Raw genomic sequence first — 26,292 nt, 5'->3', positions numbered from 1 at the left:
AAGTCATTCTCAGCTTCCCCAGTAGCTGGGACTACAGGCACGAGCCACCACGCCCTGCTAATTTTTTTTTTTAATCTTTTGTAGAGATGGGAGTCTCGCTATGTTGCTCAGGCTGGCCTCGAACCCCTACGGCTCAAGAGATCCTCTCACTCTTAGCCTCCCAAAGTACTGGGATTACAGGCGTGAGCCACCGCGACGGATGGATCCTTCTTAACAAATGGTACTTTTTAGCCACGGTCCTGTGATTTTCTGCACAAAATGTGAATGCAAAAAAAAAAAAAAAAAACCGTGGTGAGTACAGTGCGGTCTTATAATATTACTTTTAATTTCTGGGTAAAGTTGTATCCTCCAGATACAGAAACAGCCTCCCAGGAAGAAGACACGCAGACACTCTCGTTCGCCCCGGGGCGTAACTCCTGAGTGCTAGCCTTCGGTCGACGAAAAGGAAGGGGAGGGACCGGCGGTGGTGCGCATGCGCCCACTTCCTCCGCCGGGGAGTGGCCGCTCTAGGCAGCGGGGAGGTCGAGGGGTTAAGGAGATTGGGAAACGACTGCGGCCTCTCCTCTATGGTCGCGGGCTGGGGGCATTCTCCTCCGCAGTCTCTCCCAAGTTACTTCCGGAAGTGAAGCCTCTGCCTCTTCCTCTGCTTCCCCGGGGGTCCGGGCGGGGGGCGATGGCCGGGTTGGTCCCGGGACGAGTGAAATGGTAAGCCACAGCACGGCGAGGGGTGGTGAGGGAGCGGCCCAGGCATGATTTCGGTGCGTGATGTGCAAGACGGAGCCGGAATCCCCTTGGCCGATCCCCTTGGCGGGGTTGGACGAGGCGCGCGGGCCTTTGCCTCGCCCAGGCCAGGGTCCTGATGCGCATCAGTCCTGGCCGCGGGGTGCGGATCCCACCTTGGCCAACTGCCCCATCCCTTTTCGAGAGCCCCACGTCGGCGAGGCCGGTCGCTGGGCCTCGCCTGCGTCTTCTTGGGGATGTCAGGATGAGAGCCGCTCGCTCCAGAGGCTCCCTAGGGCGGGATGGAGGGGGCGTCGCTTCCATACACTTTGGAGGAGGACAACGGGGCGCTTGCCCGCCAGGAATGCCTGGCACAGCCTGCAGCAGCTCAACCAGAATTGATCGGGTTCCTGATAGCCGCCAGGCTGAGCTTGCAGTCTAATTAGCGAGGCACCTTCCTGCCCCAAGGCGGAGTGATTACTCCCCCTTTTTAAAATAGGGTAACGGAAGCTCAGAAAGGAGAAAATGAAACCCGAAAGTCACGCTTGGGCTGTGCTCTTCTGATTCCGAGCCTCACTGCCCAGAAATCCGAACTTGTACACAAAGGAGTTTTCTTTTATTAAAAGAGGGGGAGGCAAATGGGAGTCAGGTTATGTCTATCTGAGGATATTTGGCTGGGCAGGAGGCAGCCCCCCAACTTTGGTGAAGTGATAGCCGAGAGTCTGTCACGCTCTCAACGTCGCCGTTCTGTCCTCCCCGCTGAAGCTCATTGGCTGGTCCTTTGGGGGTGGTCTTGATGTCACGCTCTGAGAGGCCAATAGGAAAGGAGCTTTGCTCTCTACCCAGGGCACACCCCAGAGGCAGCGCAGACTGCACGTGCTGATAGGGTTGTTTTGTTTGTTCCTGTCACTGATGCTTTGTAAACAGCCAGCCTGGGTGTATCCTGACCGATGTGCTTTGCATTTCCCTGTGTATCTCCATAAACTTGATTGAAAAACTGTACTTCTCCAAGACAGTTTTGTCTTTTTTTTTTTTTTTTAATATCCCCATTTTACAGGTGAGTGCCAGCAGCGTTTGGCACTGGCACTAATTACACAGCCACCACTCAGTAAATGCCACCGTTAATAATTCTAATAATACCAGCGACCATACAATAAACTCTTTTTGAGTATCTATGCATAGAGTTTGTCATTTAAACCTCCCAACAGCCTTTTGAAGGCTGTTGAGGCTATGAGACTCAGGGAGAACAAATGGTGACCAGGTTTGGAACCCAGATCAGTCTCACTCTTTTTTTGTTTTGTTTCTTTTTTCTTTTTTTCTCTATTCCTTGCGTAGGTCTAGGAATCAGTCTCACTCTTAAAACCATACTGTTCCAACTCTACCATCCTCTGCAGAGAAATTGCAGTCCAGTAGATGAGAAAACTTACACACATAAAAGTTACACTAATGCACAGAGGCAGGAAAGATTAATTTAGACTTTCAAGTGACAATTGATTTGGATTTTGTCAGTTGGATACTTTTGACCCAGATATATTGTGAAGCTGTGTTACAGATGGAGAGAACAATATGAGGATGTGGAAATATGCCCAAGGAGCAGGAATTAATAGATGAGACTACTGTGTAGTCTTCTGTGTGAGCAGAGGAGTAGCAGGGAACAATCACAGTAATACTAATAACTAGCACTTACATGGCACTGTTCTGAATGCTGAGCATATATTAAATTCATCTAATCCTTTCAACAACCCTATCAGTACTATTAATATCCCCATTTTACAAGTGAAGCAACAGAGGCACAGAAAGTTTAAGTGACTCTCTCCGGAGGTCATGCAGCTAATAATTGGTGGAGCTGGGATTTTAATTCATTCATTCTGGCTCCATAGTTTGTGCTCTAAGTTAAAAAGTTATGTTGATTGCTAAGGGGCATAAAAATTCAATGGCCAGCTTTCAACTCTGGGCTTTATTTACTTATAGTAGGTAACTTTTGAGCAAAGGAGAGGCTTGGTCAGAATTTTGTTCTAGGAGGATGTTTCAGGCAATGGAGAGAGGAGGGATTGGCAAGAAGAGAATAAAAAGTGTCATTTAAACTTTTTTTTGTTCACACACATTCATACCTTTTCTGAGATATATACTTAGGCATGTCAGTGTTTATTTGTATGTAACAGCTCACTCTTTCTCTGGTTCCCAAACTTGTGTGTGCATAAAAATCTCCTGAAGGGCCTGTTTAAAATGTACATTCTTGAGCCTCTCTCCCAGACATCCTGGTTGAAGTTTACCTGGTGATTTTGGTGGAGGAGTCAAATATTTGTTGATTTGGTTTTCATCTACAAATACCTAGAGTTCAGCTTTGTGCCAGTCACTCTGAGGTATGGTGATAAAATTTAGTGGCTTGGTTTCTGACCTCAGGGACCTCAGGATTTGACGTAAGAAGCAAAGACATGACCAAAACAGTAGTATGTAAAAAGTGTGAGAGTGAGCTGAATCTGAAAAGGACGTGTTAGTTTATAATGGGAGTCATACAGAATATTTTAAAACCAATAGCTGGAGCTCTGACTTGGGGGGAAAGGCAGTACATGGGCAACGTATGTAACTTGCAATTCTGTATCCCCCATAACAATAAGATGATATAAAATAAAAAATAAAAACCAATAGCTACGGTATGGGTTACTTAGTAACCTCCAGCAGCTTTTCATAGCTTTCTGAGTTGTTGAACATGGGCAAGGTTTAGTACAGGATAGGTTCTTGAATATAGGACACATAACAGAAATGAGAGAGGACAAGCTCCGAGAGAGCCAGGATCTCTTTCTCAGCCTGCCCTCATCTTGCCCAACACTACCACACAAGACAACAAATCCTGGGGCTACAAAGTTCAGGCAGCAAGTCAACACCCAAAGGAGCTCACTGCATTTGCCCTGCTGATTTCTGACCCTCTCCAGAAAGAAAATCTATTTGGAGTCAGAAAAACATAAGGTTTTACACAGTAAGCAACTAAAAATGCTACTCATGTGAATGGAAGAGCCAGTTTTTGCCACCTGCAGGAAGAACACATAATAGTCTGTCCTTATTGCCATTTCTGACCCTTGCCTTATTTGGGCACATTTATTTTTATTTCATAATCACCATAAATAGGTGGACACACTTTGGACATTTAATAATGTCTGTAGTGTTCTGCCAGTGTTTGTCCCCAGGAGTGGATCTGGGGTGCCAGAGCTAGGGGTTTCTTCACCCATCCCTACCCCTGTTTTTCATTTTTTTTTTTCTTTTTCTCAACTCCCCCTTCACAGAACCTGCCTAGTTCTATTGTAACATTTCTGCAGAGAACAGCATACTCACTCTAGCAGCTACCAGCTGGAGTTGATGTTCCAGAATGCAGTGTTGTCACATTCTAGTTTGTTTTCTCCCATTTGTTTTTCTTAGCTGTGCAGTAGCAGCTCTGTGATGTGGCCAAGATGATAAAAGAGTAAATCAGTCCTTTGAACTGATAACTGTTATTGACTACTTTCTTGGGCTAATGAAGTGTTATGAAGACAGGCTTTAAGTCAGACCACGATTTAAAACCTAGCTCTGCCATTTACTAATTAGGCCTCCATTTTCTCATCTGTGAAATGGAGATGATAGTAATACTTATCCCATAGGATCATTGTGCGTTTCACATCACAAAGGCTCAGTAAATGTTAGCAGTTGTGATTAGTCTTTGTTGTCAGGTATTATGCAATGGAAGGAAATAGCCTAACCACAGGCCCAAAAAAGGCAAGATCTTTCTATTCTTACACTGAATATCCTTGCTGAGAAATGATTGGAATCATATTTTTCAGGCTGGAACCCCAATAAATTAGCCCTTAGAAAGATTCCTAAAATATTAGGCAAAATACAGTCAAAATAGATGTATGTTGAATAAAGAGGTAGAACCATAATCATATACTGCTCAGGCAAGCAGTTTAAAAATTACAGTTTCTTTAGAGTCAGTCATTGTATAGTGAGATCTTTATAAGCTAGCTACTTAAACTCAGAATTAATGCATTTGTCTTGGATAAATGCAATAAAAATTATTGTATTAATTGAGTTTCCTAATAAATATTAGTTGGGTGTGTGACTAAAGAAGGAAACAGGTAACAATAGGGCCATCACCTCCTGGATAGTAGCCCTCTAGATAAATCCATAGGTAAGCACTCACCCAGTCGGACAAACAACTTCCTTCCAAGGGAGGAATAGCCAAGTTCCTGCTGGGTTCTTTAGTTATATAACATTATTGGGAGATTGCATGTATCCCAGCCTTTTCTGTTCTCTCACAGATTTTCAGATTACTATAGTAGATCAGTTAGGGATATCTTCTTGGGCAAACATAGAAAAGGTCATGTTGATTAAATATCTTGGAATTGCCCAGATCATCAGAGATTATAATTGTTTCCTATCAGTTATGCCAACAACAACAGATAACAGCCTGACAGCAAATCAAGAGTGAAGAAAGCTGGCAGTGTGGTGGCTCACACCTGTAATCCCAGCACTTCGGGAGGCCAGGTGGGAGGATCACTTGAAGCCAGGAGTTCAAGACCAGCCTAGACAACACAGTAAGACCCCGTCTCTACAAAAAATAGAAAACAAATTAGCTGGGTGTGGTCGTGTGCCTATAGTGCCAGCTACTCCGGAGGCTGAGGCAGGAGGATCACTTGAGCCCAGGAGTTGGAGGTTACAGTGAGCTATGATGATGCCACTGCACTCCAGCTGGGGTGACAGACCGAGACCCTATCTCAAAAATAAAGATAGGAAAGCTATAAGCTGACAACTCCAAAAGCTGACTAGCCTGAGGCTAACCATACACCCATCAATAGACTCAGAAGGCATCACATCATGGGACAAGGGATGAGAACTCAGGGGTGAGGCAGATAACAAAACTGAGAACAGGTGGGAGAGGACCGGAGCAGACTGCAGGTGAAAAATTAGATCCCAGTGTTGCCAGGTCTGATTTTTTTTTTTTTTTTTTTTGAAGAGAAGCCAGAAATCTAGGATTTTATGTAAAATTAGATTTTTTTTTTTTTTTTAATGCTGGCACCAAATTCAATTTAAAAAGAAAAGAAAAAACACCATGTGAAAGAAAGCCTGCCTGTGGGGCAGATGTTGCCTTAGGGCGGTGGCTGCTGGTGGAGACTGGCCCGGGACAAGGAGGATGGGTGCCCATGGTGATAAAGCTGCGTCACTGTGGCCGGGCTCACCTGGCTTGTGAAAACCACTGCAAGAGGCAGACGGGTGTGTTCTATTAAGAACCTTTTACCCCGGTGGATAAATAGTAGTTCTTAACCTCTTCCAGGTCTTGGTCCTCTCTGAGAGCCTGATAAAAACTCTAGACTGCCTTGCAGGGAAATGCAAATACCGTGCTCACACTCCAGCTTGATGTGGAATTCAGACCTCCTGAGGCACTTCTCCGAGTTTCAGTTGAAAACCCAACTTTTGTTCAGAAACAGCTCTTGAGAATGACTCAGTACCTGTGGGAACTCCTGAGGTTTTGCTGTACTGTTCAGCCTATCATTTTAAACTTTTTTTTTTTTTTTTTTTTTTGAAGTAGGGCAGAGTGTAGTGGCATCATCATAGCTCACTGGAACCTCAAACTCACTGGGCTCAAGGGATCCTTCTGCCTCACCCTCCCAAGTAGCTGGGACTGTAGACATGCCACCACATCGAGCTGATTTTTTTGCAGGGGGAGGGGAAGTAGAGATGGGGGTCTCACTGTGTTGCCCAGGCTGGTCTCAAACTCCTGGCCTCCAGCAATCCTCCTCCCTCAGCCTCCCAAAGTGCTGGGATGATAGGCATGAGCCCCTAGGCCCTCCCATGAACTTGTTACTGTTTGCTGTTTTGTGGATTTCCCCAAGCTCATGCATTCTTCCCATTGGTTTTGAACTAGGTAATTAACACTTGTAATTTCATAAACAGAAGTGTATCCATGTGAACAGAGCACTGGGGGTAATAATAGAACGATTCTCCTCCCCCCACTCCATCCTGCCCACTTCCCCACCTGTCATCTTCAAGGCTTTTGACACAAGGGGGAAACAGGTGAAAAGAACAGTAGCCCAGAGTCTTCTAACACGTGCTCACTTGGGAAGGAACTCAGAAGGAACTAACTGGCCAGCAGCTTCTCAGGGCTCCAGCCTGCTGCAAGAACAGCTGTAAACATCCTCAGACCTTCTCAAAGAGGCCTTTAATGGTTGCCAGCAGGGGTAGGTGTATTTACCCAAGTTCCAACACCATAACTTGTAACTTTAGTGTCTGAGCTAGATTTTTATCACTGAAGAGGCACTTCCATCCTCTAAAAGTACTGCTTTCTTTAATTGGTGGGAGTAACCCAAATAGATACAAAAGTAACAGAAATGATCCACTGAATTTGTTTAAGGATGTGTACCGTTTCTCTGTTGACGTCCAGCTTTTGAATTTAGGGTAAAATGAAACAAGTAAAACTCCGAAGAAGTTATCAAAGTCAGTGCAGTTTCTAATTTGTTAAAGGCAGTTACGAAACAAAGTTAATTAAGGTCACCTCACCTTTGCAAAATAACCTTTAACATTTGTGTGTGATTTGTTTTCTCGCATGAGAAATAAACTTGCAGATCTTGTAGGCAAGGAACTGCTGGTGTATTCTAGTTTTTAAAAGGCTAATTTGTGAGAAATTAATTTCAAAATACATTATTTGTAATTTTCTGCAATTACATTGAAATCCATACATTTAGCTTCATTCTTATTCCCAACTATAGTTTTGTGTCTCCAGCTCCCTACTAGACATTTCTACTTGGAAGTCTGACTACCTCAAACCCCACATTTCTAAAATTCACTATTTGTTTACAGTGACCTCATTTCTATCAGGAGAACAGCTTTTCTGGCCTTGTTCTGAAACCTAGCCAACATCTTTGATCATTCTTTCTCTCTAGTCACTGGAGCCCGTAAATCATTTCCTTAGCATCTCTCAGATTTATCCCTTTCTTCACATTTTCATGTTTGCCACCTTAGTCCCAGAAGTAATAACATCTCATTTCTAACTTTTCCCTAATTGCTCTCCCTGCTCCCAGTCTATCCCTCCTTCCTGGTGAGATTTGTATCCACAAGCCCAGCTCTGCCGGTCTCACCACCTCTGAAACGTTTCTGTGCACCCATCTCTGATCTGCCTGCCTCTCCTCAACCTGGCGCGCGAGACCCTGTCTCAGGCCTCATCTCCAGCTGTGTCACACCTGCTCTCAGTGAAAACATGAGGACATTGCCCCAGCCAGGCCCAGCCCTTGCATAGCCCTCACCCAGAGCTCTGTATCTTTCCTCTGACATTGAATCCAGGTATGATCAAGAGCTCCATGCCCAGCTCAGAGGAGATGCCCAATAAATACTCATGGTTTGATTATTATTTCCTACCATAATGCCCTCCATGTGGTAGTTGTTTCATCAATATTAGTGGAATAAAGGTACTATATCAAAAGGATTCTTTTTTCAAAATCCTACATAAGCTCTCCTACTTCCTTAGCAGTTTGAAGAGGCTGCCCAAAGGAAAGCACTTAGAAGCATTTTAAATGTTCCTAAACATATAAACAATGAGCAATTATGACTGATTATTGGAAATTATCTGGAATCTGTTGAGAACATTTATTTAAACCCTTTCTCTTCCAAAAAGAAGAGTTATTAATGGGCCTGTACAGCAGGTTGTTGTCTTTACCATCATCGTTTACTTTGAATACATTTGTTCCTTACATTTATTTTCTAAATTTATATTTTACCTTTAATTATGTTTTTAGTGCTGGATAAGGAACCTCTAGTCTACTTTTAACACCAAATTTAAATTTTAGTTGTGTTTATTTTCTGAGTTGAAGACCTCCCACTATTGTTTGGCCAAAAGGAATACCATATATATATTTGGTATATATATACCAAGGAATTTGGTATATATATACCAAGGAATACCATATATATATATATATATGGTATATATATACACATACACACTTTTTTTACAATTTTTGTATTTTTTTACAATTATTATAAAGTCACACGTTTTCATTAAAAACTTAGTAAATACAGAAAACTAAAAACGAAGGCAAAAATTACCCATGATCTTCCCCTTCCAAACACATCTACTGCTAACCCTATCTTTCCTTCTAGTTTCTATTTACTGGTTTACTTATTTATAGTGTTTTCATGCTATATGCAAAATTTTGCACCCTCTAAAATGTGGTAAAAATCTCATACCGTTGATTTTAAAAATCAGTAAACTGCTGCCATTTATGGTTTATCTTTAAATAAACCATATGCCAGGCTCTGTACTAGGCACTGTACTTGCATTCTCTTACTGAACTGTGCAAACCTCCCGGGGGGGAATACTCCGAATACCCGCATTTGTACATGAGGAAGCCAAGTGCAGCTGCAAAGTGGCCGAGATTGGGTAAGAACCCAGGCCACCCAGCACTGGGACCTGTGTTCTTAACCACATGCGTGCAAAGCATAAAGCATGAGCCCTGCTCTGTGTGGCTGGTGTGGGTGGCGGAGGGCGATTTCCTTTCTTTTCCTTCACAGTAGTGAGATTGGGAGACTCTTACAATGACACTAGAAATAGTGTAAATAATCATTTCTTTGGCCCCTATTGACACCATTCACCATCGTAGCCACTATCCTTCACTGTCTCTAATCCTCACAAGATGCCTTTAAAGTTTATGTACCGTTACCACCGTTTTCACAGTCAAGGAAACCGGGCTCAGAGCTCAAGTAACTTCTGCACAGTCATAGAGCTAGTGAGTTGGGGAGTTGAGGTTCTAACTCCGGGGTCTTCTCTGTCATACTGCCTCTCCATTTAAAAAAATCTCCTAAGACCCGGATGAGAATGAGAAGAGAATGGTTCTTCACCATTTGCGTATTAATGACATTAGCATGTTTCTGTAGCACCAAACTGGCCAGATCCATAGGACATGATGTGCATGTTTGGGTTGATTTAGGGGGAAAAGGTGTATTGAGTCATGGAGGAGTTGGCCTGGCACAGGGCACCAGAAAACAGGGCTTCTCTCACTTCTTGGAATTGCTTCTGTTAGCGCCTCTGAAATCAGATTCCCTAATGGGAATTATTTATGTGGACGAAAGGAGTTGTTTACATGAAGTGTATCTGTTGCTGTCAGCCCCAGACATTTTACCAGACCAAGAAGCTGGGTTATTTTAAAATTATACAGCTAGAAAGGACTGTAGAAATTTAATTGCGAACACTGAGACCAGAGACATTTCAAAGGAAGTTAGTGAAAGGGAAGGATCCAGAATTCTCTATCCCCAACCCCCAGATCTATTGAAATTTCCACTACACCATTTTGCTTTACTAACTTTGAAAAGTATAATGAATAGACCAGAAAGAAATTCAATGATGATTATTTAGTTTATGGAATGTAGATTTTTATAAACTGAATTCGTCACATTTAAAAATGAGAGCTCTGATAGAATGCTGATATTATTGTATTAACTACTCTTCTCTTCAAACCACTATTTGTCCTATTGCTATCTTTTTTTCTTCTTCCTAGATTAATGATGCTTTGCAGCAGTTTTCAAGTCTGAACTTTTTTATATCTGTGGATCCCAGAATTTGCTAAGAGATGGAGGAGCCTCAAAAAAATGATCTGAACATGATGGGCCTCGAGAAAGATGACCCTCTCCAAAGCACCGGGCCTCAGATTTCCGTTAGCGAATTTTCTTGCCACTGCTGCTATGACATCCTGGTTAACCCCACCACCCTGAACTGTGGGCACAGCTTCTGCCGGCACTGCCTAGCTTTATGGTGGGTGTCTTCAAAGAAAACAGAGTGTCCGGAATGCAGAGAAAAGTGGGAAGGTTTCCCCAAAGTCAACATTCTGCTCAGGTAATTCTCAACTCACATCGGTAACAGCTCGTACAACATGTTCTCTCTTAATGGAAGCGACAGTGCTTGAAAAGGCTGGGGATTCAGAGCTCACCTCCGGGGTGGTCACTCTGCGTCTGCTCGAATATGAATTAGGGGCTCAAGGACCTGAATATCAAAAAAAGAAGATGGGGGGGACCTGAAAAATCCAGACTCCCTTCCTCATTGGTGACCACAATTTGTTGTTTTGGTTTTGGGTTTTTTTTTTTGTTTTCTTTGAGACAGGATTTCCTTCTGTCACCTGGACTAGAGTACAGTGGTTTGATCATAACTCGCTCTAACTTCAAACTCCTGGCCTCTAGCAATCCTCCTGCTTCGGCCTCCCACAGTGCTACGATTACAGGCATGAGCCACTGCACCCGGCCCATAAATTGTTTTTTATTTATTGTAAGTGACAGAAAAAAATCAGTTTTAGTTCTCAGACCATTGCTTGTAATCCTATGACATATAATACTTTTTATTGATTTGTATTAATACTTACTGAGAGCACCTTAGGTCTAATTAATAGAGAAGATGGTATAACTGTATAAGTCTGAATAACTGATTTGGTACTGATTTTCAAAATCTTTTTATAAACTCTGTTCCAGTTATCACATTAATAGTTTCTCATGCACAGCATCACACAGACAAAGCTATCTTTCTTTTCTGCTTCCTTATGGTCACAATGTGCTCTAAGGTCTTTGAGGCGTAAATCCTTGTCCCCTCTTCTGTTGCCTTAGCAATGTGTGCAGCCTTCTCGATCATCAAGAATACCAGAAAGTTCCATGAAACCATTAACCCAACATTCTCTTTTTCACAGGAGGTGTATTTGCAGTTTGCTCTTACCTGTCAGGCTTGCTCTACCTGAAGGTTAATCTTAAATGGAAGGAGGGGTCTCTGATGGTATATAATTGAAAATGAAACAGCCCTACAGTATAACCTGATGGTAGGCCTTTCTGTTACGACTGAATTTCGCTTTTTTCCCCTTTGTATAAACTAATTTTAATAACCTAAGCAATACATCTTTTATATACATTCATTGTTTACATTCTTTTTAAAATTTTGGAACATTGCTGATAAAGCAAGACCTCTTTGACCCCTCTTTCTCCATGTTAGAATCCTTCCTTCCTTCCTTTTCCCCTGAGTAATTTTACTTATGACGTAGTTGTCATTTCTTTAAGATTTTAAAAGATACTTTTAAACATAGATGTGCCAATAGGAAATGCAAGTATTTTCTCAGTCAGTGGAGTACTCTCTGTATGGTTCTGCAGTTTACTGTTTTCATTCAACAGTATGTGTGTCTAAAATATATCTATCTTGACACATACTGATCCAGTAAATTCATTGAAAACTATGTAGTACTCCATTGAATGAATATACCATATTTTACTTAACTCTTTCCCTCATAAGGGACATGAGATTGTTTCTAATTTTTTGCTTTTACCAACAGGACTATAACAGATATTCTTGTCAATTCAACTAGGATATCTGTATATCATTAAATGTTGACTACTAGTTTTATTTTGGCCTCTAAGTGTTGTAAGTATTAGTATATTTAGTCAAACAACTGTCTTGTGATTTTTTTTCTCTGTTCTCCATAGGGATGCCATTGAAAAGTTATTTCCTGATGCGATTAGAATGAGATTTGAAGACATTCAGCAGAATAATGACATAGTCCAAAGTCTTGCAGCCTTTCAAAAATATGGGAATGATCAGATTCCTTTAGCTCCCAACACAGGCCAAGTAAATCACCAGAGAGGAGGGGGATTCTTTTCCGGAGTGCTCACAGCTTTAACTGGTGTGGCAGTAAGTCTATTGCTATATCTCTGTGCACCCCAGCCCGGACCCCCCTACCACTGTTTTCCACTGAAGTCATTGCTGTTAAAATCGCTTAAACAATTGATGACGTGACTGCATGTAATTCACTGCCTACATTGAAATCTGCTGGGTTGTATGATTTCTCCAGGAATGTTGCTTACTCAAGTAGACCACATAATAGTTAGCACCCAGTAAATGTTAGCTTTATCCTATTTAATCCTCGCGATAACCTATGCAGCAGTTACCATTATTATTATTATTCCTATAGAGCTAAGGAAACAGGTGCAGAAAGGTGGTAGGACTGGAATTCAAGACCATGTCTGCCTTGATGAGTCAATCTTAAGTATGCACCACTAACTTCCAATGTAGAGGCTTATTTTCTTTTTAAGTTCTATGCTACAAAAATCTAAATGTTTTTTCAATAGAAAAAGCACATGAGTCGATTATGTTGACCAAGCTGATGGAGTCAAGGGTGCAGCTGCTCCCAGGTGCTCTGGGATGAGTCCTGTTCTGGCCTCTGATCCCTCACTGCCCAGCAGTCAGAGAGATGTTCCAAGGATAGTTGTGCTCCCTGGTTCTCCGTGGCAGTGGCACCGCCCTGCTTCCATGTACACACTCAGCATCATTCCCTTTGAGCTCAGCCTCTTCCCTTCCCTGCCCCACACTAGCATATTTAGAAATGGGCTTCTCTGAGCTCTCCATGTTCAAGGTCCCTGTCACTTTTCCCCAGGTGGTCCTGCTTGTGTATCACTGGAGCAGCAGGGAATCTGAGCATGATCTCCTGGTCCACAAGGCTGTGGCCAAATGGACAGCAGAAGAAGTTGTCCTCTGGCTGGAGCAGCTGGGCCCTTGGGCCTCTCTCTACAGGGACAGGTTTTTATCTGAAAGAGTAAATGGAAGGTGAGGAACAAAGTCTTCTGACACCATGGACATTTTTTTAAATGGCTGCATTGAGACATAATCCACATACTATAAAATTCACCCATTTGAAGTATATAATCAATGGTTTTTAATACGTTCACAAATATGTACAGCCATCACCATCTCATTTTAGAACATTTTCATCACTCCCCAGGAAAGCTGTTACCCTTCAGTAGCCAATCCTCATTTCCCCCTCGGCCCCCGGCAGACGCCATTCTACTTCCTGTCTCTCCGGATTTGCCTATTCTGGACATTTCACATAAATGAAATCATACAATACGTGGCCTTTGTGGCTGGCTTTTTCACTTCACGTAATTTTTTCAAGGTTCACCCGTGATGTAGCTTGTATCAGGACTTCACTCTTTTTATGATTGAATAATATTCTGTTGTATGGGTGTGCTACATTTTATTCATTCATCAGTTGATGGACATTTGGGTTGATTCCATTTTTTGGCTATGATGAATAATACTGCTATGATCATTCACCTGCAAGTTTTTGCATGGACATGTGTTTTCAGTAATGTCTTAGAGTGGAATGGCTGGCTGGGTCATATGTAACTCTCTTTCGACTGTCAAAGTATTTTCCATAGCGGTTATATCAATGATTTCTTTGTTGCCTTCTGATTATAAAACTAACATTTTTTTTCATATTTATTTTTTTAAAATAATATGGAACTATATGATATTGAAGTGACATATCTTTATAATCCTATTTATAATATATCAATGTATTATTTTTAATTCAAACTGAAAATACTATTGTACAGTGTTTATATGTATACATGTGTGTGTATATATATGAATATAATATTTGTATAGCCGTCCCCTGAGTGGAGGTGTCACGTAGAACACCACACAGTGATGGGAGCAGCCGCTCTGAGTCGCTTATTTTAGACACAAAATGCACTCATTTCGGGGCTGCCCAGCTGCCACCCTTCCCGCTCCAGTCACTTCTCCCCTCCTCTGAGCTCTCCTTTGGGGAAGATAAATATTCCCACTTCAATATGCTTTTCATAGAAATTCACCTCCCAGAATTATGATCTAGAAAATTCTCTACCTCTTTATTACAGTGTATTTTTGCATAACTGTTTCCCAGAGGATAAATTCCTGGAACTGGAATTGCTGAGTCAAAGGGAATAGCTCTGTACAGCATGAATAAATATTACCAAAGTATCCACACAAGGACCATGAATTTACACTCCTCCGCCAGTGGTCGCGTGTGCCTGCTGCTCTCTCCTCTGCTTCCGCCAGCATATGGTGACGTTTTTAATGGCAAATCACTGTTTTCTGATGAGGAGAGCAGATAAGGAGTCTCCAGCAATTTTTTATTAAATTAAATCACTACCCCAGAACAACTACTCTTAATGTTATAACGTTTTATTTGATTTCCTTCTAATTTTTTTCTATATATACACACTTATAACAATAGAATAATATGTGAGAGGTCAGAGTGTGTAACTGGAAAATCAAAGGCTTAGAAACAAAACTGACCTGGGTGTGCCTTGGGCACGTCACCTTATTTCTCTGAGCCAGTTTTCTGATCCATTAAAGGGGCGTAAGGCCACCCGCTGTGCAGAACTGTTAAATGGATCAGTGATGATTTGTGGAAAGTATTTGCAGATAGTCACTGGCAAATAGTAAGCAATTCAATTATTTGCTGTTATTAATGTCATTGCACATATTAAATATCTCACCTTAACTTCAAGCCTAAAGTATTTAGTCAATAAGGTAGAACTCTGAATGTGGAAAGTTTGCTTGTAGTATATAATCTCAAAAGAAATCTCCTCCTACCCCCCGCTCCTCCACAGATTGCTTTTAACCTTGACAGAGGAAGAATTTTCAAGGGCACCATATACCATAGAAAACAGCAGCCACAGAAGAGCTATCCTCATGGAGCTAGAACGTGTCAAAGCACTAGGCGTGAAGCCCCCCCAAAATCTCTGGGAATATAAGGTAAACTCTTTATTTTTTTAAGTGAGAAAAGTATGGAAAACAACTTAGCAGTCATCTGCATGCCCACTGCTTAAGAAAGAAGACAGCACAGATAGAATTGAAACCCCCGAGTACCCCTCCCTCTCCAAAGGTAACCATGTTCCTGCGGCTGGTACTGTGCTTCCTTCCTGGGCCTGTTTTCCTACTTGTACCGTGGGTATGTGTCCACAATCAATAGGAGCATTGTCCTACAGGCTTTCACCCTTAATTTATGAGGCCCCATATCCTTCTGCACGTAGCTTTTATATGTGGCAACAGTTCACTCTTTTGCTCAGTATTCCATTGCATGAGAATATGACACTTTATGTGTTTTCCTATTGATGGACACTGAGAGGGTTTTCATTTTTGCTGTTAGAAACAGTGCTGCTGGCCGGGTGCGGTGGCTCACGCCTGTAAGCCTAGCACCCTGGGAGGCTGAGGCAGGAGGCTTGCTTGAGCTCAGGAGTTCGAGACCAGCCTGAGCAAGAGTAAGACCCAGTCTCTACTAAAAATAGTAAAAATTAGCTGGGTGTGGTGGTGCACTCCTGTAGTCCCAGCTACTCGAGAGGCTGAGGCAAGAGGATCGCTTAAGCCCAGGAGTTTGAGGTTGCTGTGAGCTAGGCTGACGCCATGGGCAACAGAGTGAGACTGTATCTCAAAAAAATAAATAAATAAAAGGAAACAGGCCGGGCGCGGTGGCTCACGCCTGTAATCCTAGCACTCTGGGAGGCCGAGGCGGGTGGATCGCTCAAGGTCAGGAGTTCGAGACCAGCCTGAGCAATGAGCGAGACCTCGTCTCTACTAAAAATAGAAATTATCTGGCCAACTAAAATATATATAGAAAAAAAAATTAGCCGGGCATGGTGGCGCATGCCTGTAGTCCCAGCTACTCGGGAGGCTGAGGCAGTAGGATTGCTTAAGCCCAGGCGTTTGAGGTTGCTGTGAGCTAGGCTGACGCCACGGCACTCACTCTAGCCTGGGCAACAAAGCGACACTCTGTCTCAAAAAAAAAAAAAAAGAAACAGTGCTGCTGTGAACATTCTTGGGAAGTTCATATGCTCATATGTCAGAGTTTCTTCCTGCGTACTGAGAAGTGGGGTTACTATGTCACAAGTAACACATGGCTTCAGCTTTACTAGATACTGAGAAATTGACCTTCAATTACCTGTACCAGCTGCTTCTGCTTCACAGAGAGGATTTAATGACTATTGTACTGTAAAGCAAATACTGTCTTTTTATCGCTTATAGAATACCTGAAATACACAGACTTATGCCCTAAAAAAGACATCATGGAGAAAAATAAATACAAATAACTAATAAATGTAGGAGGGAAAGTGCTCTCATAATTAAACAAGCACAAACTGAAACAACCAAATGTCATTTTTTTCACCTATTATACTGTCGAGGATGAGAATGTCTAATAGGAGGAAAGGGGCATTTGAACACTTGGACCCTTCACTTCTCTGCACTAAGAGCAGAGGCGGCGTAGCGCCTCAGTCAGTAGCGAGGCTCTGGTGCCCACCTGCCTGGGCTCCTCCAGGACACACTGGCTGTGGGAACAGGAGCAAGTACCTGGGCCTCTTCGTGCCCGTTTCCTCCTTGGTAAATGACCTCATCGGGTCATTGTGAGAACGGAAGGTTTGATTCTCGAAAAGTCATCTAACAAGTTGTTTCACTGCGGCATTGTTGATAATAGCAGCACATGCAAAACAGCCTAAGTGCCCATCATCAGGAACAGGTTAAATCAATAAGGCACACCCATCAGGCAAGCATTGACAAAGGAGGGGCGACTGTGTGCTCGTCAGGAAGGATGCCCAAGATGTATTGGTAACTGAAAATAAAGAAAAGCATATTAGAAAACATAAAAATTTGTATGTATCTATATATTTGCATGTGCATAGAAAATTTCTGGGAGGATACAGGAAGGGTTACCAGTGGTTTTATCCAGGAAATGAGACTTAGATGGAATGGAGAATTTTATTTATCAGTTAGTATTATCTCTGGGCCACTTGAAAAGATGTTTGTTTACTTTGTACATGTATTACTTTAAAAACCAGTTCAAATTTTTTAAAGAAGGGATGTGGGCCTCCTGAGGTAGATGCATTGTTTTTTGTGTTATTGTCGTTTGTTTTTTAATATTAAAAAGGTCCTTCTTTTTTATCATAAATTGTTTTGTTAATGCAGTCAAACTCTGGACTTTTTGTAGCCAATATTAATTCCATGGTGGTTTTTAATATGTGGCAGAACATGGCCGGGCACAGTGGCATGTTCCTGTAGTCCCAGCTACATGAGAGGCTAAGGCAGGAGGATCACTTGAGCCCAGGAGTTCTACTCTAGCCTGGACAACGTAGTGAGACCCTATCTCTTTTTTTTTTTCCTCTTTTTTTTTTTCTCTTTTTTTTTTCTGAGACAGAGTCTCACTCTGTTGCCCAGGCTAGAGTGCCATGGCGTCAGCCTAGCTCACAGCAACCTCAAACTCCTGGGCTCAAGCGATCCTCCTGCCTTAACCTCCTCAGTCGCTGGGACTACGGCATGTGCCACCATGCCCAGCTAATTTTTTCTGTATATATTTTTAGTTTTCCATATAATTTCCTTCTATTTTTAGCAGAGACAGGGTCTCGCTCTTGCTCAGGCTGGTCCCAAACTCCTGACCTCGAGCGATCCTCCCGCGTCGGCCTCCCAGAGTGCTAGGATTACAGGCGTGAGCCACCGCGCCCAGCCTCTGTGTCTTAAAAAAAAAGAAAAATCTGGCAGAACACTTCTGAGTCTTGTATCCAGCAATCACCCCCTATTTGAAATGTGTGGAAGTCATCTTGTAATCTTCAGTATTAAGCAGAACAAATGGGAATGTGAGAAGAATCTTATCATGAGTCAGCTTCTTCGGCTCTTTGTGCTACCCAGCCCCTCCCTGAGGGCAGCACTTGACAGCCGAGAGACTCCCGTGTCCCTGCGCCGCTGCTCCTGAGTGCCGGTGCTGTCAGCACCATGGAGGAGGCAGCTCCCCGATGTAGTGCCGCCATCAGAATCACATCACTGCGTGGTTGGTTTTTTTCCTCCTTATCTGATGGGAAGTCGCTAAGAGTTGGACCGTTTCGGTTCAGCACTCACACTGACACCAGACCTACACACGTGACCCGGTCATCTCCCTTTTTCTTGTATTTACCGTGATCTGGCTGGACACAGTCAGGCTTTGTTTCTGGGACCTGTGTTCCTTTAGTGCAAAACTGCCATCTACCCATACCCACAACGGCAACTGGTGGCCATATCTATTTCATTAATTCCCCCACCTACTCTCGCCTGTGATCATTTTGAAACTGAGGTACCATATTTTTCATAGGTAAATATTTCAGCATGAATCTCTAAAAGGTAGACTATTTTTTTTTTTTTTTTTTTTTTACATGGGGTCTCATTATGTTGCCCAGGCTGGTCTCTCAAACTCTTGGGCTCAAGTGATCCTTCTGCCTCAGCCTCCCAATTAGCTGGGACTACAGGTGCATGCCACCACACCCGGCTTAAAAAGTGAAGATTTTTAAAAGACACAATTACAATATCACCATTGTATTCCCCCAAGTTAAAAATAATCCTCTGATGTTATCAAATAATTTGTCAGTTTTCAAATTTCCCACTTTTTTTTTTTAACAGGTAGTTTATTGCAATCAGGATTGAAACAAGGTCTACATTTGGCTGTTATGTCTCTTAAGTCTCTTTTAGTTTCTGGAGTCTCCCTCCCTCTTTTTGTTACCCCACGTTTATTTGTTGATGAAACCAGATCATTTTGTCCTGTAGGGTTTTCGCACATTTTGGAATTTTGCTGTTGTCTCTGTTGTATGCCTAGCAGTCCCTCTGTCCCCCGCATACCAGGGAGTCTAGCAGTTAAATCTAGAAGTCTCTAGAAGTCTCTAGCAAGTCTGCTTTGGTTCAGGTTTGATGTTTTGGCAAGGCTATTTCCTAGGTGCTGCTGTTTTCTTCCAGTAAGAGGCTCATAACATCTAATGGTCTCCCTTTTTCTGACGGCAGCAGCCACTGTGATCATTGTTTAGATCAATTGGTTCATTAGGGTTTGCAAAATGGTGATGTAATTCTCTCATTCCTTCTTCACTTATTAGCTGAAATAAATCTTAAAAACAGGGGCTTTCTTGTCATCATGTAATCACCCTGAGTACAGTCTGTACGGGAAAGGCAGGTTAATCGCTTGATTCTTTCCCTTTATTTATCAGTTTCAGGAAAATGATACTGTTCCCTATTATCCTCTGAAGGTGGCCACTTACTTTCTTTAGGATCGTTAACTGAAGATTTTAACATTCTTGATGGGTTTCAGTATGCGTTAGTTATTCTGATTGATGTTCAACTTGTCCCTTTTTGAGTAGGAGCCTCCTCATGTTATTTTGAGTCCATTTTTTAAACTTTAACTTTTGAATTGAGGTATAACATACTTGCTAGTGAGTCCTTTTGAGATGACCTCAGTAGGCTTTGATAGTTTCCTTTCTCATTTGTCAAGGTGTTCAAGTTACCTTTATACCTTTCCTGCCCCAGGCCTGGAATCAGCCATTTCACAAGACGGATGTTTTTTATCTAAATCTTTCACCATAAAAAATTTTAGAGGCTGGATGCGGTGGCTCATGCCTGTAATCCTAGCACTCTGGGAGGCTGAGGCAGGAGGATTGCTTGAGGTCAGGAGTTTGAGACCAGCCTGAGCAAGAGCAAGACCCCATCTCTACTAAAAATAGAAAGAAATTAGCTGGACAGCTAAAAGATATATATAGAAAAAAAATTAGTTGGGCATGGTGGCACATGCCTATAGTCCCAGCTACTCGGGAGGCTGAGGCAGAAGGATTGCTTGAACCCAGAAGTTTGAGGTTGCTGTGAGCTAGGCTGACGCCACGGCACTCTAGCCTGGGCAACAGAGTGAGACTCTGTCTCAAAAAAAAAAAATTAGATATATACAAAAACAGAGGGGCGAGTGTACTCATAGTCAGTTTCAGTGGTCCCCCACTCACGGCCATCCTTATTTCATCTGTACCCCTCCACCCGCTCCCCACACCCAATTTGTAGAATGTAGCCTAGCATGTGGATCCCTTGCCCTTTTGCTATTCGGTCATGCATTGTTTGTGTACACCATGCAAAGAGGGGTACGGTGGAGAGCGGGAGATTTGAAGGAGTGTGGCGGGGAGCTGGCCGCCACAGTTGTAACGTGGCCCTGTCCTTGCCTCGTCCTCTGCAGGCCGTGAACCCAGGCAGGTCCCTGTTCTTGCTGTACGCCCTCAAGAGCTCCCCCAGACTTGGTCTGCTGTACCTGTACCTGTTTGACTACACAGACACCTTCCTGCCCTTCATCCACACCATCTGCCCTCTGCAGGAAGACAGCTCCGGGGAGGACGTCATCACCAAGCTTCTGGTAGGTCTGCAGTGTGCCTTGAATGAAATTACTCGACCGTCCCTCAGTGTGGTGTGGAACTGGAGACGTGGCCGTAGCCTGTCAGGGGACAGCAGACAGCAGCCAGCCTTCGTGTGAATTTTGCAGGGAGAGCCCCCTGCAGAAGAAAATAAAGTGTGACCTTCCCCACTCCTGGACACCCATTTTGTTTCCTGCATTACATGGCAAGAGGGGCTACCCTCTGGACTTGAAATGTTAAAAAAAGAAAAAAGTGCTTTTGTTATAAAAGAAGATGGGTCCAGATTGCCCTAGAGGATTAGATTTATGGGCCTTCCAGTTTGGTAATCTGTCTCTTAACAGGACTCCCAAAGCATGACTACTTGTCCTGCTGTGGCAGGGTTCATGCCCATCCGTGTCCAATTCATCACCTGGTGTGGGGCTGTTCGCATGGTGGTCATCCACCTCAGGTGCCTTTCTCCAGTTTGACCCAGAGTTCTCAGTGGACCACATTCACTGGGGGTGATTTCTCTGTGTCTAGTAGGTCATTTGAGCGTAATAACCTTTGTTTTGCTACTCTTGGGGCCAGTCCGTCTGACCTGTTTGTATCCAAAAGTCACATGGATGTAGGAATCTCATATAATCCATACCTATGAATATTAAAATGGAATTTCTAAATCTCCAAAGAGTCTTTTTAAAAAATATAGATAAATACCTGCCTTACTGACTTCAGCCTTGACTGCAGTTTAAAGCCTGCTATTTAGCCCCTTGCTCAGTGCGCCTCTTAGTCACCCTGTTTCCAGTAGTTACTTCCCTCGCCAGACCAGGGGCGCAGAGACCCCAACCTTTCCATTTTAACAAGCCCCAGCGGCCTCTGCCGTTCATCAGATTAACATTTTTATCTGCTAATATCTGTAATTGAAAAGCTTCCCCAACCACCACCACAAAAAAATTACTTTTTTCGAAGGGAGTATGTGTGCCATTTCCCCACAAACTGTCATCATTCTAGCACAGCTAAGATGTTGAATTTAGGGAATGGCTTGAGCTACCCATGCAGTGATGGTTAATAATAAATAATAAGCAATAAAACCCTGGTTAATTTAAATTCATTCCAATCCCATTATTCATACCTCATGCTTAGATTTTTGCTTCTGAGCGTCCACAATTATGTGGCAAGCATTCCAATTCAAACTTTTTTAATAACGTTTATCTAAGATTAATTATTATGAGATGATAGATGGAAATTTCATTTTAGATTGCTAGATATATATGTGTGTGTGTATTTTAATACATGTAAAACTCACTGGGCTGATCACAGCATCTTGTGTAAAAGTCGGTCCTCGTTATTTTTTGTGTCTGTGTGTTCTTTTTCAAGGATCTTAGGGAGCCCACGTGGAAGCAGTGGAGAGAATTCCTTGTCAAATACGCCTTCCTTCCGTACCAGCTGATTGCTGAATTTGCTTGGGACTGGCTAGAGGTCCATTACTGGACGTCACGGTTTCTCATCGTCAATGCCATGTTGCTCTCAGTCCTGGAATTATTCTCCTTTTGGAGAATCTGGTCAAGAAGCGAACTGAAGTAAGTGTGTTTTTATGTCGGAGATGGTTGGAGCAACAGAGGATGGGAAGGAAATACCAAGTGGGGGAAAGACCCTCTTTGAAGTATTTCTCAAACTCAAAAAGGAAGTAAATCCTCCGTCTACCAAGACTCCTCCGTCTCTGGTTTGAGAAACAGCACTTCAGAAGAGAATAGGAAAGTTACCTTGTGTTTGAAAAGGGGAACATTTCACGGTGTTGGGTGTTAAAGTGTTTCCCTATATCTTATCTCTGTGTGATAGTATACCATTTAATTTGGGGCAGGCAACAGAGGATTTTAATAATCAAGGAGTAAGCAAATGAGAGGAAAAGGGTCCTTTCTGGAAAGTGGCAGTACGGCAGAGCATAAAGAGATCCGACGGGGAATTCAGTAGTCATGAGTTCTAATCCTGACCTGCCGCCATCTAGGACAGTAATAACTTCTCTGATGAATGCATAAAATGAGCACATTAGACTAGACAGTCTCTGACTCAGGACTCTTGGTTGCAAGTGACAGAAACCAACCTAAGGTGGTTTTACTAAAAAGGAAATGCCTAGTCAAGGCTTCAGTGTGGCTGGACCCAGATACCCAAGTGCTGTCATTAGGACCGACTCTTTCTCTCCCTCTCACGGCGCTGTTCTCTCCTGTGTCCAGCCGGAGGCAGCTCTCTTCATGTGGGGGCGTTGGCCATGCCAGGCTTCCATCCGAGCAGCTTAGCAAACCTGGTGGAAAGAAAGCGCTTCTTTCCCCATAGCACTTGTAAGGGTCTCAGTACACACATGCCTTTTTCTGATTGGCCCAGCCTGGGTCACGTGCCCTGTAAACCCATGGCTCCGTGCCGGGGTGTGCAAGGCTGTCCTTGGCCGGGCTCAAGGCCTGGGCTCACCCCACAGTCAGGGGCTCCCTTTGGCTCTACCCAGACCACGTGGAAAAGAATAAGGGAGGGAGAATCCTCGAAGGAAAACTTAGAAGCCATTTCTAGGAGGGGATGGCAGCTGAGCAGATAACACTGCCACCACACCAGCGGCCTTTCCTCTTGACATCCTGTGACTCACAGCCTTATAAATAGTTCCGAGAACCTGACAGAAGCCTCCCTCATTTGCGTTGATTCAGCAGACTCATGTAGTCATGCCCAGAACGGGCATGTCCGTGCCCTCACTGTGACCCTGGCTCTCTGCTGGACACGGCAGATCTTCTGGTAAAGAAGACAGTCTCTGGGGGCCTGTGGCCTGGCAGAGAAAATCTGTATGTTAAAAGAGACATGTAAGTGCGGTGGGGGCTGGAACAGGGAGGCCTCGCTGGGCGCGGGGCCCAGGCCATAGTGCCCGAGGAGGCCCCCCTTTCAGCTGCGTCCTCGGGGTCGAAGATGGGTTGGTCAGGCAAAGCTTTCTCGGACACTGGGGACAGAGACAAGGTCTTGCAGCACGGGCAGCCACAGTCAAGGCAGTGGGAAAAGGCCCGGTCTGTGCCCTCGGGCGGCGCCGTTAGAAACGCCTCCCCAGTCCTGCCTCTGAGCCGCTTCTCTTCTTTTCTCAGGACCGTGCCTCAGAGGATGTGGAGCCATTTCTGGAAAGTATCAACACAAGGGCTGTTTGTGGCCATGTTCTGGCCCCTCATTCCTCAGTTTGTCTGCAACTGTCTGTTTTACTGGGCCCTGTACTTTAACCCAATTATTAACATTGATCTCGTGGTCAAGGAAGTCCGACGGCTGGAAACCCAGGTGTTGTGACTGGCGCCGCCCAGGCTCCGAGAGACTCTTCTGGTCTCCCTGACGTCTGAGCTTTGATGCTTACGGGGGCTGAGGCAGGGGGCGGACTTCCTACTTTCTACCCCTAGCAAAGCAAGGTGCTGCTTTGTGTGTCAAAGGCTCCGACCAGGTCCTCCCCCCCCCCTGCCTGTGTCAGCATGGCAGCAGGGACTGACAGCCCAGCGCGGGGAGGACAGTCTGCTTGGCCGACACAGGAGCAGCCCTTCCACCCAGCCACCTTCCTCACAGGGACTCGGGAGGCTTAGTCCGTGACAGCCGGCAAGATTCAGAGTCCCCAGAGGATGTGGTATGGGCGACATCAGAAGGCCACCACATCGGCGGCCCCCTGCTGCAACCTCAGGAACTGACAGGGGCTCCCAGCGCCTGAGAACAGGCTTATTGGGGCCAGGCCTGTAAGTCAAGTTTAGGAAAACAAGGATAAAATTTTGTCATAGGCATAGACGGTTTCACATAAAAAGTGCAGAGGAAAACCCAGTATTCAATCAACAATTCTGTCTCATTGAAGAGTTGCTAGGTTTCAGAGTAAAGCCTCTAAAACGATTCAGTTTGAGACTAGAATGGTGGTTAGACTTGCAGTCTCTGGGCTTTGTTGTTGTTGTTGTTGTTTTTGTTTTTTGTAATCATTGAATGTCTGGATCCCTGTCTCTGGGCACGGAGATGAGTGGAATGTGAGGCATTCCTTGGGGCTAATTCCCATCAGCTGCCTCAGTGCTACTTAAAACTTGTTTTAGGGTTTGTTTTGTTTTGTTTTGTTTCTAAGGATTTCATCTGTAAAATAAATTCCAGGATAGTCCCTTTTGTTCAAGGAAACATTTTGTAAATTGACCTCACACTGTATAATCTTCATTGTCCTGTCCTGATGTACAAAACAGCAAGTGTAATCGCACCAAGCGCTGTGATTCTAATTATGGCACGAGATGAACTATGGCCTTTCATTTCCTTCCAGTGTGACAACAGCAGGTGTGAGACGGCATCTCTCTGGAGACTGGCCAGAGATAAGCTCGCATCCAAAGTGTTCTTCTGTGACTTCATGACCCATTCATTAACCCTTTGTATCTTTGAGTGAAGATTTTACTCAAACTTTACACCTGAAAGTTTGAAGAAATTACTTGAAATAAAGATTTTTTTTATACAGATAAAACCTCTATCTATAGAAAAACTGGTTGTTTAAAAAAAAAAAAAAATCTGCCTTGCCCAATATAATCTGCTAGCCACGCTTAAGTCCCCCAGCCCGACGCAGGCACTGAGCCACGGAGCCACTAAGGGATGTGAAGAGAAAGGAGGGAGAGTGTTTTTCTTCCTCCTCGAGTTTGCTCGCCTGGCTTTACCTATTTAACGCTCGTGACCTGCCAGAGACACTGATGGCACTGTGGGTCTGGGGACACCTCGGTGTTTGTACATCCTGGTCTCATGCCTTGCGGGGTTGCCAGCGTCCTCCCTGTTTCTGGATGAGGAGATGGAGGCTGGCTGGAAAAGGTCACGGCGCTGGTGCTGGCTGGCATTGGCGGAGCGGGGCCGGGGCCACCCACAGGCTGCCAGACTCCAGGCCAGTGCTGCCCACCCCCACCTGTGGCCTCCCACACTGACCCCACCTGCTCCCACACCCTGCTTCAAGAATGAGTAACATACCCAGGTCTGGTCGGGGAAGGAGGCTTGGCTGAGGCAAACAGGCTGGGCTGGACTCTCGCTGCTTCTGGCCAGCAGGAGGGACGGGCACACTCACCCCAGTCAAGGGCCACAGGCTGCCTCTCACCTCCCTCGGACCCTCTACCAATCATAGCAGGCTTGGGTGCACCAGAAGAGGGTGTCAGTGTCTATTTAAAATACTCAGACCCGTTGATCCAAAAATGGCCATTTCTGCAAATCTGGGCTAAGGAATATAAATAAACAGGCTGTAGAGGTAGGAGGTGGCAAAGATTTATTTATAAGTATCTTCACAGCAATTGATAAAAACAGGAAATATCTCCAATATCCAAAAGTTATTACTCTATAAAATGGTATCTGATATATCTATTTAAAGTTTCTGAAGATGTCTAATTAGACATGGAGAAAATCATATGGTATAATCTCAACTACATTTTGAAAACTATAGAAAAGACTGCTGGACAGCACACTAACATGCTAACAGGGATTATTATGGATTGTGGGCATTGGAGTGATTTTTTTTTTTCTGCCCCATGTTTCTCTGTTTTTTCCTTTTTTTTTTTTTTTAAAGCAATGAGTATACACTTCTTTCATAATCGGGACATAAATTTTAACCATTGAAAGTAGAGTGGGATG

The 26,292-nt window shown here is 43.8% G+C and overlaps 1 protein-coding gene across 1 annotated transcript; it reads left to right on the top strand.

Annotated features, from left to right (window-relative positions):
* The first annotated feature begins 507 nt into the window (after positions 1 to 507).
* Positions 508 to 25,126, top strand: BFAR (bifunctional apoptosis regulator). The gene is made up of 8 exons (XM_069486093.1): positions 508 to 705; positions 10,236 to 10,570; positions 12,190 to 12,394; positions 13,137 to 13,306; positions 15,136 to 15,280; positions 20,520 to 20,693; positions 22,045 to 22,247; positions 23,781 to 25,126. Exons 2-8 carry the CDS (start codon positions 10,308 to 10,310, stop codon positions 23,971 to 23,973), a joined length of 1,353 nt encoding a protein of 450 aa, XP_069342194.1. The 5' UTR covers positions 508 to 705; positions 10,236 to 10,307; the 3' UTR covers positions 23,974 to 25,126.
* Positions 25,127 to 26,292: the final 1,166 nt, after the last annotated feature.

This window comes from Eulemur rufifrons, chromosome 14 (genome assembly GCF_041146395.1).
Source record: "Eulemur rufifrons isolate Redbay chromosome 14, OSU_ERuf_1, whole genome shotgun sequence".
NCBI lineage: Eukaryota > Metazoa > Chordata > Mammalia > Primates > Lemuridae > Eulemur > Eulemur rufifrons.
The sequence above is the reverse complement of the archived record's forward strand: the minus strand, read 5'-3'. Positions and strand labels throughout refer to the sequence as shown.

What these genes read in the sequence shown, in the direction of transcription:
- BFAR (XM_069486093.1), top strand. Translation starts at nt 10,308, where the DNA reads ATGGAGGAGCCTCAAAAAAATGATCTGAACATGATGGGCCTCGAGAAA. An exon ending in TCTGAAAGAGTAAATGGAAG is followed by an intron (nt 13,307 to 15,135) that starts GTGAGGAACAAA and finishes GCTCCTCCACAG; the next exon opens with ATTGCTTTTAACCTTGACAG. An exon ending in TGGTCAAGAAGCGAACTGAA is followed by an intron (nt 22,248 to 23,780) that starts GTAAGTGTGTTT and finishes TTCTTTTCTCAG; the next exon opens with GACCGTGCCTCAGAGGATGT.